This window comes from Sinocyclocheilus grahami, unplaced genomic scaffold, assembly GCF_001515645.1.
Source record: "Sinocyclocheilus grahami isolate Dianchi unplaced genomic scaffold, SAMN03320097.WGS_v1.1 scaffold313.1, whole genome shotgun sequence".
In the NCBI taxonomy this organism is placed as follows: Eukaryota; Metazoa; Chordata; class Actinopteri; order Cypriniformes; family Cyprinidae; genus Sinocyclocheilus; species Sinocyclocheilus grahami.
Genome location: NW_015505492.1, coordinates 1888742 through 1907499, shown reverse-complemented (window position 1 = coordinate 1907499; position 18758 = coordinate 1888742). Strand labels below are relative to the sequence as shown.

The 18758-nt window shown below is 37.1% G+C and overlaps 5 protein-coding genes across 9 annotated transcripts; 1 reads left to right on the top strand and 4 right to left on the bottom strand.

Moving 5' to 3' along the window:
- Window positions 1–3330: 3330 nt before the first annotated feature.
- Window positions 3331–4343, bottom strand: LOC107601796 (calcium homeostasis modulator protein 2). Its single transcript, XM_016294089.1, has 2 exons — window positions 3807–4343; window positions 3331–3714 (listed from the first exon to the last, which is right to left on the bottom strand). The coding sequence occupies exons 1-2, from the start codon at window positions 4341–4343 to the stop codon at window positions 3331–3333; spliced, it is 921 nt and encodes a 306-aa protein (XP_016149575.1).
- A 1593-nt stretch (window positions 4344–5936) lies between these two features.
- calhm1a (calcium homeostasis modulator 1a) lies at window positions 5937–8242 on the bottom strand. The gene is made up of 2 exons (XM_016294112.1): window positions 7694–8242; window positions 5937–6984 (listed from the first exon to the last, which is right to left on the bottom strand). The coding sequence occupies exons 1-2, from the start codon at window positions 8240–8242 to the stop codon at window positions 6478–6480; spliced, it is 1056 nt and encodes a 351-aa protein (XP_016149598.1). The 3' UTR covers window positions 5937–6477.
- Window positions 8243–8683: 441 nt separating this feature from the next.
- Window positions 8684–10868, bottom strand: calhm3 (calcium homeostasis modulator 3). The gene is made up of 2 exons (XM_071582434.1): window positions 10862–10868; window positions 8684–9741 (listed from the first exon to the last, which is right to left on the bottom strand). Exons 1-2 carry the CDS (start codon window positions 10866–10868, stop codon window positions 9245–9247), a joined length of 504 nt encoding a protein of 167 aa, XP_071438535.1. The 3' UTR covers window positions 8684–9244.
- Window positions 10194–14102, top strand: itprip (inositol 1,4,5-trisphosphate receptor interacting protein). 3 transcript variants are annotated; one of them, XM_016294219.1, is made up of 2 exons: window positions 10194–10304; window positions 11972–14102. In XM_016294219.1, the coding sequence occupies exon 2, from the start codon at window positions 11986–11988 to the stop codon at window positions 13603–13605; it is 1620 nt and encodes a 539-aa protein (XP_016149705.1). In that variant the 5' UTR covers window positions 10194–10304; window positions 11972–11985; the 3' UTR covers window positions 13606–14102. The 3 variants fall into 3 exon arrangements, with proteins under 3 accessions (XP_016149705.1, XP_016149703.1, XP_016149702.1); XM_016294217.1 differs by having other exon boundaries at window positions 10194–10392; XM_016294216.1 differs by having other exon boundaries at window positions 10194–10392; window positions 11844–14102.
- A 416-nt stretch (window positions 14103–14518) lies between these two features.
- LOC107601879 (glutathione S-transferase omega-1-like) lies at window positions 14519–17163 on the bottom strand. 3 transcript variants are annotated; one of them, XM_016294220.1, is made up of 7 exons: window positions 17082–17163; window positions 16830–16920; window positions 16339–16447; window positions 15912–16134; window positions 15706–15807; window positions 15521–15627; window positions 14519–15214 (listed from the first exon to the last, which is right to left on the bottom strand). In XM_016294220.1, exons 2-7 carry the CDS (start codon window positions 16858–16860, stop codon window positions 15064–15066), a joined length of 723 nt encoding a protein of 240 aa, XP_016149706.1. In that variant the 5' UTR covers window positions 16861–16920; window positions 17082–17163; the 3' UTR covers window positions 14519–15063. The 3 variants fall into 3 exon arrangements, with proteins under 3 accessions (XP_016149706.1, XP_016149708.1, XP_016149707.1); XM_016294222.1 differs by having other exon boundaries at window positions 16339–16444; XM_016294221.1 differs by having other exon boundaries at window positions 16830–16886; window positions 17082–17100.
- Window positions 17164–18758: the final 1595 nt, after the last annotated feature.

Below are 18758 nucleotides of genomic sequence, written 5' to 3'. Positions count from 1 at the left end.
ACAAATATTTTCAATCCCAGTCATAAAAACAATTAGTTGCACTAAAAATGGAAAAAGAATTGCAAAATGCTACAGTAAAAACGCCTTCATTGGTTATGTATATAATTAGAATTTCTCTCAAAATTTAATGTACAGTACTTTTTCTCATTGAATCAAATTTTTTTATTTATTTGTTTGTTTGTTTGTTTATTTTGATGTTCAGGACAAAAAATGATTTCACAATAACAAAACCATAACATTAATATTAAAAATGACCAAAAATCATTTAAACTACAATTTTAATTGCACACTAGTGTCTGTTTTGAAATTAAATGAGCCATTAACTCGTTACAAACATAAATCTTGCTGTGTGAGCTGGTAACGTCAACATTTTCATTACAAAAAAATATTCTATTTTTAATAATATTTTATCGGACAATTATTCAGTAATACCTTTCAGGAAGCATGATCATTTTCTGCATACTATTCAGTAAAAATAGCATTTGTAACACTTAATTTGAAGCTGGTGGTTAGTAAATAAAACTGCACACGCCTTGCAGAAGAACATGTTTTGGTTGGGCTTTACAACTTTACAAGTCAGATGAGCCTCTGTGGAAGAAACACAACCAAAACACAGGCACAAGAAATAATCCAGTCTACACTAAATGGGTCGCAAATTGACAAATCTGACAGCTGAATGTTGTTAATTTGGCTAACCAATAGGTTTATAATTTACATGGTCCATCCTTGAAAATAACTTTCATAGCATGCACTATACAGCAAACCATAATGAAATGACTCCTTACAATAGCTAACACTAATAAACTCCTGCTGTTGGAGAGCTATATTGCTATACATTGGTTAAATAAAATATCTTCCCTGTTGAGTAAGAATCAAGCCATTGGTCAGTTCTCTCCAGGTCTAAAAAAGGCCAAGCCTACTTTTTTTTTTTTTGCTGTTTTGCATGTTTCATCATGGTCATGATTATTATATATATTTCTCACTCGTTGTGACAACAAACTCTTAGCTTTATACCATAGGGCCTACATGCACCAGAGTAGCCGGAGCTACTCTCTTTTTATGGATATGACTTCGACTTGCACTAATGAATGATTGTATCCAATTTCCCGCAAAATCTGTCCCAACAACTCTAAAATGTAAATAATTATTATAGTCTTACCATGGTGATTCAGAGTAACCAAAACATAGTTTTATTTCACTTCTAACAGGCAATTTTGGTAAATCAGGGGTAAATCCATGAATCCATTGTAAGATTGTGACCCTGGACCACAAAACCAGTCATAAGTGGCATGGGTTTATTTGTAGCAATAGCCAAAAATACATTGTATGGGTCAAAATTATAGATTTTTTTTTATGCCAAAATTCATTAGGATATTAAGTAAAGATCATGTTCCATAAAGATATTTAGTAAATTTCCTACCGTAAATATATCAATACTTAATTTTTGATTAGTAATATGCATTGCTAAGAACTTCATTTGGACAACTTTAAAGTCGATTTCCTGAATATTTAGATTTTTTTGCACCCTCAGATTCCAGATTTTCAAATAGTTGTATCTTGGCCAAATATTGTCCTAACAGACCATACATCAATGGAAAGCTTATTTATTCAATTTCGAAAAATTGACCCTTATGACTGGTTTTGTGGTCCAGGGTCACATTTCTGTTTTGAGTACGCCTACTGCTGCTATCAGAATTGGAATACAATCTCAAGCTAGTCACTTTACAAGATATTTTAGCATGACTGTCTACCTTATAATAATACTGGTTTCAGAAAGGCCTTCAAGGCACTAAACATAATGTCTAGAGCAAATCCAGCTGAGCTTATAGCTGTAAGTGAATTATTTGGTGCCACCCAAATTGCAAAGATTTTGAAATTAACTGTGGCAGGATGTAATTAAAGGTTGAAAAATATAAAAAATTAAATTAAAGACCATAGATATGTATATAGCCTACGTATCTCTGTTAGAGGCAACCACTGAATTTTAATCACAATCCAAACAAAAATTCATGAGCAGTTATATAAATTTGATTGTGTAATTTCAACATTTAAAGCAAACACAATGGTCTTTAGCTTGGTGAAAGTTAAAAAAATGCTAATTCTCTCTCTGCCAGCAGGTGGCGCTTATGGAACAGCAGCGATATAGCATTTAGTTGTTGTAAACAAAGCAAATTGTTTTACCACTGTTATCAATGCAGCGCTGTGCTTATGAACACTACAATAATGTGCATTATACGGATGTAAGATGATAAGAAAATGCAATCGAAACTTTTCTGAAGACAGTTCTTCTCAAAGATACATTCATATTAGCCCCCACCGCCAATTCAATATTTAGGATTTTCTTCAAAAATTTCCAGCTTTGCGGACAGTGATCTTCCTGTGCCTGTACAGTGTTTTCTCTGCTAGCGCATCTATTCACATGTCTCTGGCCTCTGTTAAGGCCCTGTTTATAAACTTTGTAATATTTCCACATATTTCCACGGTTAAAGCCATTATGAGCCAAAAAAAAAAAGCCAGATTGCCAATTCAGCCCTGATCTAAATGTAAATCATTTCAGAAAAATATTTTTATATCTAAAAATACATAAATAAAATTATTTTATAATTCAATGTCCATAATATTGTGGGTCTCAATGTCCAGTATAGCAAAGCAAATTGCACACTATACTGTAAAACTGACACATTTTTGTAGAATTCCTCCTGCAAATCTTCACCAAAACTGAAATTATGTCTGACAAAATATCCATTTGACAATTTAAAACACCTTGCCTTTAACAGCAACCGTGGCCATCTCAGCAATGCATAGACTATGTTTTGACATTCAACTTGAATGATCAAACTTCAATTTGTGGATTGTGGCACAGAAGACTGAGCTGATTTTTGAAAGGTTGCAGGTTTGAATGATCCAACAGCCGTCATCAATAAAGCCTTTAATAAAACTCAATATAGCATTGTCCAGAAATATTGTTTCATTGTTTGCTATTTAGTTTTTAGTGATTTTTTTACATTATTATTTTAATCATTTAGCTTTGTGCTTCTAACATTGATATTCAAAATAGATAACATTTATATATGAATATTAAACATTATTTTTTTTCTCAGAAGAATGATCTGATTTGTTTAAAAAACATCATATTTGCACTAGAAATAAAAATAATCACAAGCTTTTTGTATTTCATTTACTGTACATAACAATTATTTGTTATGTAACTTTTTTTTCCTTTCCTTCTTGGGTGTTTCTTGATTCCAAAGATATTAGTTTTTGGGTGTGAAGTATTATTCATTAATTAGACACTAATTTGTCAGACTCAAAGAATAAAATGTCCATTTCTTAACAGTCATGTTCAGTTGTATACATGGTCCATTTGTTTAAGCGGCTGTAGATGGGAGTGTTATCACTCTCTCTGTACATGTAAACCCCAGTGACACGGTTCCACTCCAGTCTAGGAATGACGCTCTTGATTCCCTTGCAGTCTGCTAGAAGCTGCTTCTCCTGATTTTCCAAGGCCACAAAGCCAAAGAAACTCTTGACATTTTCAGCCGCATGGTATTTAGCATGTACTTCAGCTGTACGCTGGAAAAGAGCTTGTTCGCTGGAGCAATACTGGGACCAGTATGCCTCCTGATGATAGCCAAGCGGAGAGCAGCAGTTTTTCAGACAGAGGAGCAGAAAGACAGCGAGAGAGATGATTCCCACCAGCAACCAGCCCAAAAGCTAGATGAAGAAGGGAAAAAATGAAGTTTGTACATATCAGAAGTGTTGATGCAATTAGGGACTGTAACAACACTATGAAATATGACAAGTACCTGGGATTCGTACTTCAGCTTGCGTTCAACCTCTCCCGAGTAGTTCATAAATAGAGCAGGTACATCTTTACATGGAAACCGGGCCATGATCTCTGGGCCAGGTGTAGTTAAAAAGATGTTGTCCAAAGATGAGGGGTTCATGAACTCACTGAAAGCACAGACATACGCCTCTCCTCTCAGGAGGGAAATTACAGTCCAGGTGACAGGGGCAACGACTGCTCTGCCCACAATGGAGCCCAGCAGAGCAAAAGCAGCAGTCACTGAAAATTTCCTGCATCTTCTGGTCCGACACTCTGACACAACATCCCAGGTATTTCGATTCAGCATCACCCCAAGAACAAAGAAAGCCAGGGCTGGTACACCAATGGCAGCCAGGCCGTACAGGTAATTCTTCTTTGGTGAACATGGACAGTTGAAAGCTAAGATGTTGTATGCTGTCTGACCAACCACTGTTCCTAAACCAATGAGGCCATTGAAGACCATGACATCCTTACTCTTGAAGTAAAGTGCTATAAATTCTGAGAGGAAAGCAGACATCTTATTTTAATATAGGCGTATTTCTCTTTCTCCGTTGCTTTTTCGCTGACGATGATTATTGTCTCTGTAAATTAACCCTAAAACCTGACAAAGACAGATGTGCAAGTAAGTCCTTTATGGTTGACGCAGTTATACATAAAAAAAGGGGCAAAACAAAAACAGCTTCATTATACAATTTCTAAATTAATGATGTAGTCGTACATTCAGTTCATATAAAAGCAATTAATTGGGCAGAGTTTCCTCAAGCCTCTATGTGCCACTCAAATTAATTACCAAAAACCAAATATCAACTGAAAAATCAAAACAATTCTGAAATGAAGACTTACATTTCATCGTCAGGGAGTATAAATGGTCTTGCTGAACATCCACATAGTTTTACAAATATGTACAAGCAGAAGCAGATTGTAAAAACAAAACAAAAACCTGTCTGTATGTAGCTGTGATTGTTGTGATCAAGAAGTGAGATCATTCCCTCGCTCTGTCTGTTATGTACATACAGCAGTGAATCACCAACAGCAATTACAATCTGGTTTCAGCCCCAGTGGAACTAACAAGCATTTAACTAAAACAGGTTGGGCTAAAGTAAATGACAAAGATCAGACACATGCGCAAAAAAACAAACAAACATCTTTCTCTCTCTCTCTCTCTACATATAAATGTCATGCAAATTATTGTTCAAAATGCCTCCTGAGAGAGACCCAGTAAAAATGGATATGACAGTGGTTACAGTTACATTTTTTGCATGTCTCAATTATCTGACACTCCTTTCGCAGGTCTTGGAATTAAACTAGGTGTGTTTAATTAGGGAGACATACAAAATAGGAACATTGAAGTGCACAGAACATCTTGGAATGAAGAGATCATCTCGGACATGAAACGGATTCCCCATGGCAGGCCACAGGAGAGTAAAATGAGTTCTGAAGTGACACTCATTGAGGTTCTTAACCTTTTTGACTACATCCACTGTCCAAAATAATATTCAAAGCCAATTTACAGAAATTGGGATAGTGTCCATACATAAAATAAGTAACTAGGCCTAGTTACAAATTTAAATAATTACATTTAGAATTTCCTAAATTTAGGGGTAAATTAAACAACAAATGTATTGATTTTTGTTTGTTTTACCTTATACAAAAATTATTTTTGTCTTATTTTAAAACATTTTAATTAATCTTGAGGCCCTCTTGTAAGTTTGCTAAAGCTTCCTATAGGGCCCTGGAACCCAAAAATCCACTGCTTTAAGATATCTTAAAATATCCTAAAATCATATAGGTAATCAATTATGAGTTAGTAATAAATACTGCTGCTCATGAGCGTTGCTAGGCCATTTTTAGGGGTGCTATAGCTATTAATCAAACATTTAAATATATATATATATTTCTTTTTTTATATATATATTTATTATTATTATTATTATTATTAGGCTATTATTATTATTATACCCTCACTGGGGGATGAGCCCCCCTAAAATGAAAACCCTAGAATCGCCCCTGCTGCTGCTTTAAACTGAAAAGCATAACTAAATATTTTTGCAAGTGAAACTTGAGCTTAAGACCACCAGGTGGTGTAAACTCAAAAGTCTGGCCTACTAAACAAGCTATGCAGTTGCAAACTGCTGTGGCAGCTTCTGTTGGACAATAACATTGTCTGTGACTGTGGGAAACATAATTTACCATGTGGTAAACTACTTTGATCGCTTTAGCAGCCATAGCAACTTGCTGTTAGTGGGCGAGGCTAAATACTGTAAAAATTACCCCCGGAGTGACGTTAGCAGCTGCTGATATGTCCTTGATATCCTATGACTGATTACATTAACAAACTCCTCCTGAATTTAACTTTTAGCTATAACTTAATTTTAGTAAACCTTAATTTGCTGCATAAGAAGTAGAGAAAAAGAGTGACATTCCTTATTAACATCGTCATCATCATTATATTATTGTTGTCATATTGGTCACACCTGCACTTTGCTTTGTGTTATCATGGAAAAGCCCATATTATCCTATTATTTAACAGTGACTCGATTGAATGACTACTGAGTCTCAGGAGGATATTAAATAAGAAATGGCATGCAATAAATAGAAATGAGATCTTGACAGTGAGTACTGCTATACCAGACTAAGATTACACCATGAAGTCAGACTTTGGAGTAGTATGCCACAGCTGTGTTTTTCATAGGTGTGTGAGTGTAGTGCTCATCTGAGAGGGTGAGTGTATCCAAGTGTGCATGTCCATTCATAGTCATATTTTGAGCGTGTTTGTTCAGAAATAGTGCGGGTTTACATGTATGCCAGTTCCACAGGACTTTATTCATGTCTTCTTCTTTACGGATCCCAAGAATCTTCTCCTCGTCACTCTTCTGGTTTTCCCCATCATCATCTTTGTTGCCTTTCCCTTTCTTTGTGGGTAGCTGGAACTGTGGAACAATTTCACCACTGATACTCTCGAAGTATTGCTGTATGCAGACCTTAGCAAAGCTCTTGGCGTGCTCTTTGCATGTTTCGTCGAATAGTTTGCGCTCTGTATCAATGTAGTGCGACCAATATTTGGTTTTAAGAAAAGCGGCTTGTGTGAAACAAGGTCTTATCGCCCTTATCAAGAAGGCTGCTATAGTTATTACCATTAAAAAGGTCCATCCACAGGCCTAAAAAAAAACATTGCAACAGATTAATTTAAAAATAAAACAATATATCGTTTTATATGTTTTATAATAAATAGCAGGGGTGGCGAACGTCGGTCCTGGAGAGCCGCAGCCCTGCAGAGTTATACTTCAACCCTAATCAAACACACCTGAACAAGCTAATCAAGGTCTGAATGGTTTCTAGGAAGCTACAGGCAGGTGAGTTTTAATTAGGGTTGGAGCTGAACGCTGCAGGGCTGCGGCTCTCCAGGACCGGAGTTCGCCACCGCTGATATATAGCCTAGCCTAGTTTATAGGCCTATAGTTTACATATTATCAAACTGAATGTCATAGCCATCATTTCTCATCTATAGGCCTAATACTTTTAAATCCCTGGTCTATTTACCTGGGTTCATAATTAATCCTGGACCTGTCCTGTTTTAGTAGCTAACCTCTTGTAGGCTATCTGTGAAAAATAGTTTTCAAATCGTATGAAACGCACAAACACAAAAATAAATTTGTATTTCTTCTCAAATGTTTGTCTCTCCACGCGTTTGACGTTTTCATTTTCTCTCAGCGCGTCGAAGTTTCTATAAGCGTATGAATATTTAATGAGGAAACCAAATTTTACAAAACGACAAATATTGCTTTACCCAGCGTTAATGGTAGGCTAATAGGTAAGATAATTTAGAAACCCCCATTTCATCATTCAGTTGTGCAATAATGTCATTACCTGTGACAAACAGCGAATGTACCTAGTGGCTGCTTCTCTGGAAATAATCTCATGCCCATCAAATACGTCTTTGCATGGAATCCTTGCTTGTAATTTCAGAAGCTCCTTTTTGGATAAGCTTGGATAGCTCTCGTTGAGGAACTCAGATAAATCCGTCGTGGAGCTGAAAGCACACAAAAAGCTCTTGCCATCCATTAAAGTCACGGCTACCCATACAGTTGGAGCGATGAGAGCGCGCTGCGTCATGGAGCTGAACATGTAGCGCAAAACCGCCGGATCTTTCCTGCGTTTTCCAACCGGTCTCTTCCATTCCTCAGTTAACACTGATATGTTGTTGTTAAGTACATATCCAAGTAAAAAGAACCATATTGGCGGAACGATTAGAATGCCGATTCCATACGCATAATTGTAGTCTTGAAGACAAGGACAGGTGAACTCAAATGAGGAATACATCTGAGCACTTGCCAGAGCCATGATCCCACAGATGCCATTCATGAACGACTCTTGGTTGGCTTGCAAAAACTGGACCATAATTCGAAACTTATCCATTTTTAAAAAGTCAGTTCACCTTTTAGAGCAAAATAGTAGATCAAATTAGTGCAGCTGAGCAATAATGAATGATATATTCTTATTATAATAATCAAAGACTTATTCTATCTTGTCAGAGAGAAAAGAGAGCAAGACTGCTGGAGCAGAGTTGAGTCCAAAGTGAACAAAGGTTCACCAGGTCGCTTTAATGCATGGATGCACATGAGTGACAGGCCCCTCCTTTAGAGGCTCTAACACATCCTCAACTAAATAGTTGGGTGTGATTTCTGTCCTTGCATTGTCCAGTGCTTAAACTGTTTACTGTCAAGCATAATACATAACTACAAGCCAAAATATTCCTTACTCAAAAGGTGAAGGCAAAAGTACATTTCAAAACATGGACTACCAACACAGAACGCAGTGGACTAACTGCCATGCAGCTAAGATGATAAACATATTTTTATTAATAAATATACATACACAATATACACAGACAAATACATATACAACATATTTTTTCAGGTGTTGCCAGGGTTCTGTAGTCATTTGCATCCAAGCCATATCCATGAGGTTGTTGTGTAATGTGTGTGCAAAGAGACATGCAAAAATACACAAACTAAATCCCAGCATATTCAAATGCACCAGCATGCAAGCGCTTGAGGAAGGTTAAAACAAGGCTTTCTGAACTGACAATAATCTGATAGTAACATTACAATTCAAAAATGTTTTGTTCTACATTCTATGCAGATGAAAAATTCTCCATCCAGGCATCATTGCACCAGGCCTGGAGGGCTCGTTGCAACATTGATGAAGACAGAAATTATACATGATTATATATCCATTGCACCCGACATGCAAGCTTTTTAAGATTTGCTTCTGAATTAACATTAATTAGTCAATTAGTTCTCAAATTATTACATTTCTAGGGTCAACATTTTTCATCATCTTTATTAATATTTCATGAACATGTCACTTATTACATTAATTCTAGTTTAAGAGGTATGATCTTTTTCCCCCTCAGTTTTACACTTCAGAGAACAATGCCTTTCCATTGATATCTTCCCAAGTGATACAAGCTTTGGGCTTATAGGCCATCCTGGTCACGTCCAGCTCTGGTTTACACTCATACCAGGTTTGCAGCAAGTGATCCACCTGATCTTGTCTGGTTATACCATGCAGACGCTCCTCTTCTTCCTCTTCAAATTCATTATGGACTGTGCTGGGTCTGAATGCACTTGAGAGGGGCATTCTCACAGTCACGTCTTCTCGCATACTCTCAAAGAACTGCACCACACATTTTCTGGCAAAATCTCTGGCATGAAGGACACAGGTCTCATCGAAGAGCTTCTGCTCAATGTCCAGGTAATTGCTCCAGTAGCGTGTCTGCAGAAAAGTGGCATGATTGAAGCAAGGCTTTAGGACACGACCCACAGCGCCCAAAAAAATGAAGAAGAGGAGGATCGACCAGCCTATTGCCTTTGAGAAGAAGATAAATTGTACAAGAAGAATAGATGAATCATCTGGTTATGCAAAGCATGAAAGGATTTTAACCACCTACAGATTTTTGTCTTTGCTTCTGACCTTCGATGATTCAGTTCAACCGTACTAATAAGCAGAAATTACTCTAGACGAACATTTGTGTCTTTTTTTATTGCTGAAGTGTGTTGAAATTTCCTCTTCTGCATTCTACTGTACGGACGTAAATTTACTTTCCCTTCAGCCTGAGGCTTATTCGTTTCACTTTTAGTGTGAAAAGGCTTTTATATTTGCCAAAAATATAACTTTTTTATTTTAAAAACAAACAAGCAAGCCCTATCCAGAATTAAAAAGTAACGCAACGCATTACTTTCCATAAAAAGTAACTAAGTAACGTAATTAGTTGCTTTTTTATGGAGTAACGCGATATTGTAATGCATTACTTTTAAAAGTAACTTTCCCCAGCACTGCTCTCAGAGTGCGTGTGTGCGTGTGACATGATGTTGACTCAAGAGCGGGACTGACCCACGTGCTTTTTATAGAGGAGCGAAAACGGCCCAATTGGTCACTTCCTGGATGTGAGAGCAGATGAGGAAACAGAGTAACGGGAGGCTACTGCAGCGCTTTCTCTTGTGACGGTTCAGTATCGTTCTGAAACAAAGAACAACGCTGGACTTTAACTCTTGGATTACAGTGTAAGTTACTATTCTGTTCTTGGTCTAAAACAAAGACTCAGCGCGAGTAGTGGCCATCTGTTGTTTCATAGATTATTCAAGACACCGTAACAGCTGTGATTAAAATGTAAAAAATAAAAGTTTTGTAAACCACAGGAGTTAAAACACCTTCGAAGACGTCGTTAAGAAAATACGCAATTGTGTCGATTAAAAAGAGGAGTTGTTAGTTGCTCTGCCTTTAAGTCGTTTGTTTCACTCGCCCTGTTGCTGATAAACTTACTATTGACTTTCAGTCACGCGCAAACAAATATTTCCTCTGTAATAGTGTCTAACTATTTGTAGATTTCTCTCTGTTTAATGAGTAAATTGCTGTTGTTGTCTATAGCCTACGCCGCCCTTTAGTGTTTGTAGACTGTGGGAATCTTTGCAGCGCCACACAAATTTCTCTATTATCGTCTTTACTGGAGCTCAACCAATATTAGTCAACTACCTATCATTATGCACTCCATTTAAAAACTTTTGTGTGTGTGTTATTTTGTTGCTGTTTAACTTGGGATATGGTGCAGTTCCACATAGACTTTAATTTGTTTTATGTAGGCTACACTAATAAAAATAGGACCTAAACAATATAAGTAGTAGAACATTGAAACGCCTTCTTTCAGCTGGAAAAGGGGGAGGTGGTTAACTTTCAGAAAACTTGTTGAGATCAAAGCAAAATTTCAGCCATTGGATTATTTTCTTTTTATTCTCTGTGGTTTAATTTACAAAAATGTTTAAATGCAGTTTAAACACTGAAATGTTTGAAAAGAAAAAAAAAATGGCCAAAAGATCCATTTTTGTTTTGTACATTTTTTCTTATGATAACTTCAGTAGTACGGTTAATCTTGACGAAGTCTATAAACAGAAAACAAGTCTGAATGAGAATATTTGCTTGCCTTCTCATCATGGTGTATAAAGAGTCCAAATAAGTCACACAACTGCTAAATAAAATTAGAGTACATTTTTTACTACTATGAATTGCATATCACTTCAAATGATTGACAGAAGTTGTCTCTAATGCTTTAAAAAAAAAAATCACGGGACAACAAAGTGCACCGTATTCATGGAATGTGCCAGTAGCTCGTAGATTGTATAAATGAGGAATTTTATCTGCCTCATTCCAAGAATCACTCCGACTCCAAGTGCCACACTATAAATAAACCAATCATGTAACGTCCTCCTCAGTGTATATAAGATTCCTTCCATAGCGTCAGTCAAAGCAAAATGACAAAATACTTTAAAAAGAGATGAGATGGTACCCCAGTTTTTTTTAAATCCAAACCTCAAGTTAACAGATCAACAGATTTTTTCCCCCTGATATCATTTTTTGTTTATTCTTGTTTTCAGTACAGTAGATACTTTTAGCTGGATACAGTTATCTTGCTGGTTTAATTTACGACATTTAACAGAGGTTATCTGACTTCCTTCCCCAGTGCAGGAGAGTCCTTTGTATTACAGTTCAAAAATAACCACTCTGAAGAATGACATGTTTTCACGAAAGTTAGAAGAAGCATTTCCTTTCAAGAAGCTCACATTAATCAAGAAATGTGTGTTTTCCTAGACGCACAGTGAAGGATGCAAGGTCCTATTGTACGAGTTTGCATGGTGGTAGTAGCTGCTATCCTCAACCACCCGCTGCTCTTCCCTAATGAAAACACCACCATACCTGAGGAAGATGATAAGCTCCTGACCCGGATGAAGGAGCACCAGGAGAAGCTGGAGGCCGAACAGAAGCGCCTGGAACAGGAGATCTCACAAACAGAAACAGCTCTGATTGATGATGATCAGGAAAGTTACAGCTGGTACTTTTGGAGCACACTCTGCCTAGTCATTTTCTTCACAATTGAGGTGTGCAGGCAGGATATTATCCCTATTGAAATGCCAGACTCCATGGAAGATGAAGATGGAGATTCCAGTGCCGAATATCTCAGCGCCAAGACTGTAGCCCTAGATAAAGGTGTCCTAAGTAACTTCTGCAAGACCCACTTCCATCCTTTCATCCACGAGAGCAGGAGAGTGCGAGAGTTTATCGAGGGCTTTGCGGATGATCTGCTTGAGGCTTTGAGAAGTGTTTGCGATCGAGATTCTGACCTGGAAGTCGAGGACTTTGTTGGCATAGGCAGCATGTTTGAGTCCTGGAGGGTGTCTAAACCTCCTACATGTGACCTCATTGTGCCTTTTGCTCCTCCACGGCCATTCAGGTTCCAGTTTCAGCTCGGGTGCGACCCCTCCACTGAAATTCCACTGGACTTGCAAGGATGTGGAAGGATTGAACTAATAAAACCAGGTAGAAATGGCACAGACTGTCTTTGTGGCTCAACCAATCTTGGCGATGATATGCTGTGTCTGCTTCACAATAGAAATGAGAGTGAAAGGCTTGAGGAACACACACTGGTGGAGCTCCTCTGTGAGAAGAACACCTCGTATTTGTCGAAAGATGAGATCATGAGATGGTTCCAGATCTCGGTGAGCAAAGCATGGGGCCAGATCTCTCATAAGTACGATTTTGAGCTGGCATTTCGAAACCTAGACTTCCCGGGAGCTCTGAAAATCAGATTTAGGTCTGGAAAGACCGTCACTCTTAACATTACCCCTGCCGTTCAGTTTGAGGACACGGATGCTTACCTCATCTCTCATTTCCCATCTGACACTAGTAACTCCTCAGACATTCACTGGCAACTCTCACTAACTGTTTATGAAAAGAACCTGCTTAAACATCTAGCAAAACGACTTCCAAATTCGTGTCATGTTCACTGTCTTCAGATAGTTTCTTTCTTGCACAAAAAGCAGACAGCTTTGACTGGGAGAAGCGCCTTTTCTAATTACCATATAAAGACGGCGCTTTTGCATCTGCTGTTGAGTAAATGTCCTGCGATGTGGCAGCCGCAGAATCTCGATCACAGATTACGAGATCTGCTCAGCTTCCTGCAGCAAAGCCTGGAGGAAAAGAGACTCTATCACGTTGTTGTTGGCAACCCTTGCATCCCAGAGGAAATTCTGGTTCCCAAAATAATCCGTACTGCAGAACCGATAAACCTGTTTAGGCCTCTTGTATTGCAGAGGCACGTATATGCCAAAATGGAGGAGCATTTTCAAGAGATGGTTAAAAATACCTCTGTGCTTGTTCAAGAATATAGCCCTCACTTTTCGAATGGTTACGTGAGACATGAATTTAGCTCAACAGACCAGACATAGACTTGCTCACTGCTCTGGCTTTGAGTGCAGGCCAGGGGATTTTTACAGCCTAATTACGTGATGACGTTATGCACCTCAAATGTAAACAACATGTTAAGCACTGACTGTTTCTGATGCTATGATGATATTTGGGTGTTTTTTTAACTAAGGGCATTTTTTTTGTCTCAGGGGCCAAATTTTAACATTTTCAATTTTGTTTTGGTGTTATTTTCACAACAATAAACAAACTTTGCATCTAATAATAATAATAATAATCAAGTTTATTGCAAAAGTTACTGTTTTTTGTTTGTTTGCTTGTTTTTACCAAGGGGACAGTGCCAGTGTAGAGCATGCTGGAGTTGAAATAAGGTAAATCAAGAAAATCAAGGTAAATATCACCTAATAACAGTTATTTTTATCATGCATCAGCTGTAATGTTGTTTATGAAATAATTTAAATCAAGTATGTATTTAAAATTTCTAAAATGCTTGCTGTGAAATTGTCCTTAGCAAGACAAAGAAAGTTTAAAATGAAATTTCCACCACAGAATGTTACTAAACACAATACATCATTTGAGATGTGGCTGAAATTACGTTGCTGCTAGAAAATAATAGGATTTTAAGAAAGTTTATTTTCCTAGAGTCCACAGGGCTAAAAGTGCACATGGTTGAAGAAACACCCACTTGCTATCATCATTCTGGCAGCTGATTCAGGATCTTTGAACCATGAGTTATTGCAAATGATGTAATATGTTAAGAGTTTAAATTATGTAACATTATCAGAGTATTTAGCAGTATTATCAGTTTTGATCTTGTATGTCAACACAAGTGATTGTTGAAATGCCTAAACAATGTATGAGCAGGAAGCACATCTAAAATGGTGCACAGTGGCATGTACAGGCCCAAGCAGAAGCTGTTTCACAGGTTTGAAAAGTACTTTGCACTGGTTTTACTCTTTGTAGTCTTTGTCTTGGATTTTTTTTTAAACAGAGATGCACTAAACAAACTTTTATGCAGTTGTGCAGTTTCCCCTCCCAGGAAGCAATATTGTTGTGCAGCCCCATGACATGCAGTGCATGGCTCAGTAGCATTTCACTTGTGACCAAAGAGGAAACTGGTTATATATAGAGAGATTTATATTTATGCATTTGGCAAAAGCTTTTATCCAAAGCAAGTTACACTGCATTCAAGGTACACATTTATGTTTTATCAGTTCTTGATTTCTCTGGAACTCAACCCCATGACCTACTGGAAAGATAAGTGATTAAAGGAATAAACACAAGGATATAAGATTTGTCCAAAATATAATGTATGTTTGGTTTATTTATATTCATGTATGAAAGACAGACATGGTAATATACCCATTGTAGCCATTTTTACATGGCCTTCTGGGATCTAGTCTAAGGTCTGAGGCTTAAAAGCACAATTGGCTATATATTCGGTATAAAAATACTTAGACTAAGAAAATAGTTATTTTACTCTATAAACCATGATCATAATTAGGGTTTCCGTCCATGTAGGTGTTGAAGAACACTTTGTGATCCTCTGTGTTGAACATGGTGGCTTTGACCACTGGATCCTCGAACATGCATTCAATCCACTTCCTTAACTCAGGGGTGTTGGCCAAACAACTGAAGCACAAATAGAGACACAGAACTATTAGGTTTACAAGCAAGCTATGCTTCACAAGAAGTTTACTTGTGAAGACATGTACTTGTGTGCATAAAGTTCACTGAACCAAAGTGCTTTTCAATTCAGCTGGAACCAGAGCCCTACCTTTACTAATCTCAGTCATTCATCACTGTTTTCATATCTGTTTAACTTAACCTCTATGACTCAGCACACTATTCCTCTTGCTGTCGGGTAAAATATGTACAGTATGTTTTATCATACATTCATTATATATTGCATACATGTACTAATTTAAAAAAACGTACTGCTTTACGCCCATCATCTCTGCCCTCTCAAACCATGGCCAGATCAAGTAGTCAATCATTGTGATTGAATCGCCCCCAAAATATTTGGTCTTCTTTTTCGCCAGATACTGAAAAAAGGTATTTAAAAAAAGCAGTTAATACATTGTTATGGTATACTTTCAGAAAGTGTAAGAATTTTAGCCCACCTCATGTAGTTGGGAGACTTTTTCTGTAAATTCTACTTCAGCTGCTGAGACATCCTCTCCTCTTTTCTTGCCCATAGAGATCTTATAGAAGTATGGAATCACCTGAAATGAGGGTGAATTTCCAAAAATCGATGCATAAATTCACTTGAAATAAAAAAACAATGAAGATACATAAGGTACATGTTTCAAAATGACAAACTGCCTACCTTTGAATAATGATCCAGCAGCATTCTCTGTTGGGCCCTCTCAAGCGGGTCAGATGGGAGCAGTTTCTTCTCAGGGTAGGCCTCATCCAAGTACTCGCAGGTGATTGGTGACTCGTAGATCACCTGACCACTTGAGGTTTCCAATACTGGCACTGTCCCTGAAGGATTCTTCTCCAGAAACCAATCAGGCTTATCCTTCAAATTGATGTTGATAATTTCATGTCTATGTAAAAGGAATATAAAATCAATAGGCCTACTAGTTAGTGGATAGATATTTAAGAGTGATTTTCCTCGCAACCACAACAAAAAAATGTTAATTAAGAAACTCAAATAGAATTTACACTCTAAATATCATATGTACACATTAGGCACACCTCAAACCTCCATGTAACCCAATACTGCACAGCAGGTCAACATTAGTACTCACTTAACTCCCTTGGCAGTGAGCACCAGTCTTGCTCTCTGAGCAAACGGACAAAATCTCATGCTGTAGAGGCGAATAAGACCATTCGGCACTGGTCCGGGAGCAGGACCTGCTGTTACACCAATGAAACACATGGGGCACAATAACGGACATATTTACATATAAAGGCTATGAAAAAGTTATTTACATAATATGGATGGAATTTCATCAGTAACATATAATGTGGTCCACTAAGCTGTCCCGGTTCTTAACTGTTTATGAATTACATTTTTAAAGTTTATAATCTGTTTTATCAGAAATATATATTTTTTAATAACAATGATTACGCAACGTCATGGTCTGATAACATCTGGGAGAGTTTTCTGCAACCGGGTTGGTAATGAAACTAGCTGAACATCCATGCAGACGAACGTGAATTCATATCTGGGTGTATTTATGAATGCGTTTCCATTAACAAGTTATAGATCAAACAATGAAAGCATGCTTTCTCTTACCTTTTCCGTGGCATTTTGGAGATGGAGCCATTATCAGAGTGTTCACTTAAAGAAGATCTTAAAGGAGGAAATGAAACAATCGATGGTGAGCCTACAAACAATAGAAAAACATTAACGTAAGCGTTTTATGCATAAGAATCAAAAACTGTATGTGTTACATAACTGAAGGAAGAACAAATACTTTTGCGGCTATCATAGATGCTTAACATGTTTTACTAAAAGCAAACAAAAATTCATTCCGCGTTTGCTTACCTGTTGAACCGGCTGACCTGACTGAAGTAAACGTTAGCTAGAAAGTTGCGTTTTTATGGAAGAATAGGTGTGGCTGAAGATAATGACTCCTCCTCTTACATACTTACTATTAACTTACACCCATGTTACTTTCAAAATAAAGCTCTTGTTCACTACAAAAGGTTCTTAAAGGTACTTCTCGTCGATTGAAGAGTAGAAATACCATAACTATTTAACGACTATAAAAGATGAACTGCTCAGAAGTCTACTAGTATCTTCGGATGTACTGATTTACTGTGCATTTCTCCGATTATGCCGTGTTGTGTTTCCTGTACAATCAACTATGAACTACCAGACCAAGAAGTGACAGCTCTGTTGCGGAACACATATTCCTCGTATCACTGCGCTCTTACAACTGATCGTTTTTTTCTGCCAGAGATTTTATCTTCTAGCGGAAGGATACAATTTAAAAACAGTGCGTGTTCTTACTACTTTTAATATTTATTTCACAGTTATACAACATAGCCTCCAAAAGCACAAACATAAAACATAAATTGAAAAGTGAGTTAATGTTGTTTGTGAAATGAAAACATTAACAAAATCAGTTGGGGACAGTTTGACCTGCAAGCATCATAATAATTAATTATAATAATTCCTTAGTGTATGGAGCCCACAACAATTATAAACATTAAAAATGGATTTTTTTCTCTCGCATTTTTTAATTCATAGATAATTTTTCAATATAGGCCTTTGAACTAGGAAATGTCCCCAGTTTCCATTTCACTTCATTTTATTAACCATTTATTAATCCTTGTCTAACAACAACAGACATGACTATATTCACAATATAGCTTCTTGTATCGTATTGCAAACGTAAGAGTTGGGATGACAACTGATTTCTGGATTGTGTAATGACTTTTTATCTTCTTATCTGTATCACAGGTCAAGTACAACATCTTATTAAATAAAAAGACAATCTAATCTATGTTTCCACAGAATGCTCACTGTTTATGTTTCTGTTGTTAGTGTGGGTGTCTTGCAAAGTCATGCAAATGTTTCAATTTGCAGTTCTACAGCTGCAGAATGAGTCAGCATGTTAGTTTGTCAGAATAGACCTTTCTGGAGAAAAAAATATATTTTTGTGAATTTACCCTAACACAAGGGTCACTTGTTCATAGGTTATGACACAGACATCTCAAAGCTTCTGTTGTGCGAAGTCACACTTAGCAATGCAATAAATATTTAAGAGGCAACTGGCAGATGTCCATTGTTAGTTTTTAGCTTTATTGTTCTGGACAGGGTGGAGGAGCACTTCAGCAAACAAGTGAAGAATCGAAAAATCACCTAACCCCTTTACTGCATTTTATAATCAACTGTGACTACTGCAGAAAAAAAAGATGTTTAGTTTCTTTCTTCTTCTGAAAACAGAAGAAAATCTTTTGAAGAACCAAATAGTTGATGGTAGCCATTGACTAAGACTTGTTTTTTTTTCACACTATGGAAGTCAATGGCTACCGTCAGCTGTTTGGTTCTCCACATTCTTTAAAATATCACCGGTGTTCAACAGAAGAAAAAAACTCCTATAGATTTAGTACTTATCATGGTATTTGCTTCTTCTTCTTTTATGGTGAGCTGAAGAGGACAGATTTAGGTGGTTATCTTTCCTCCATGTCTGTAAAACCTCAGTGGCACCTGCTT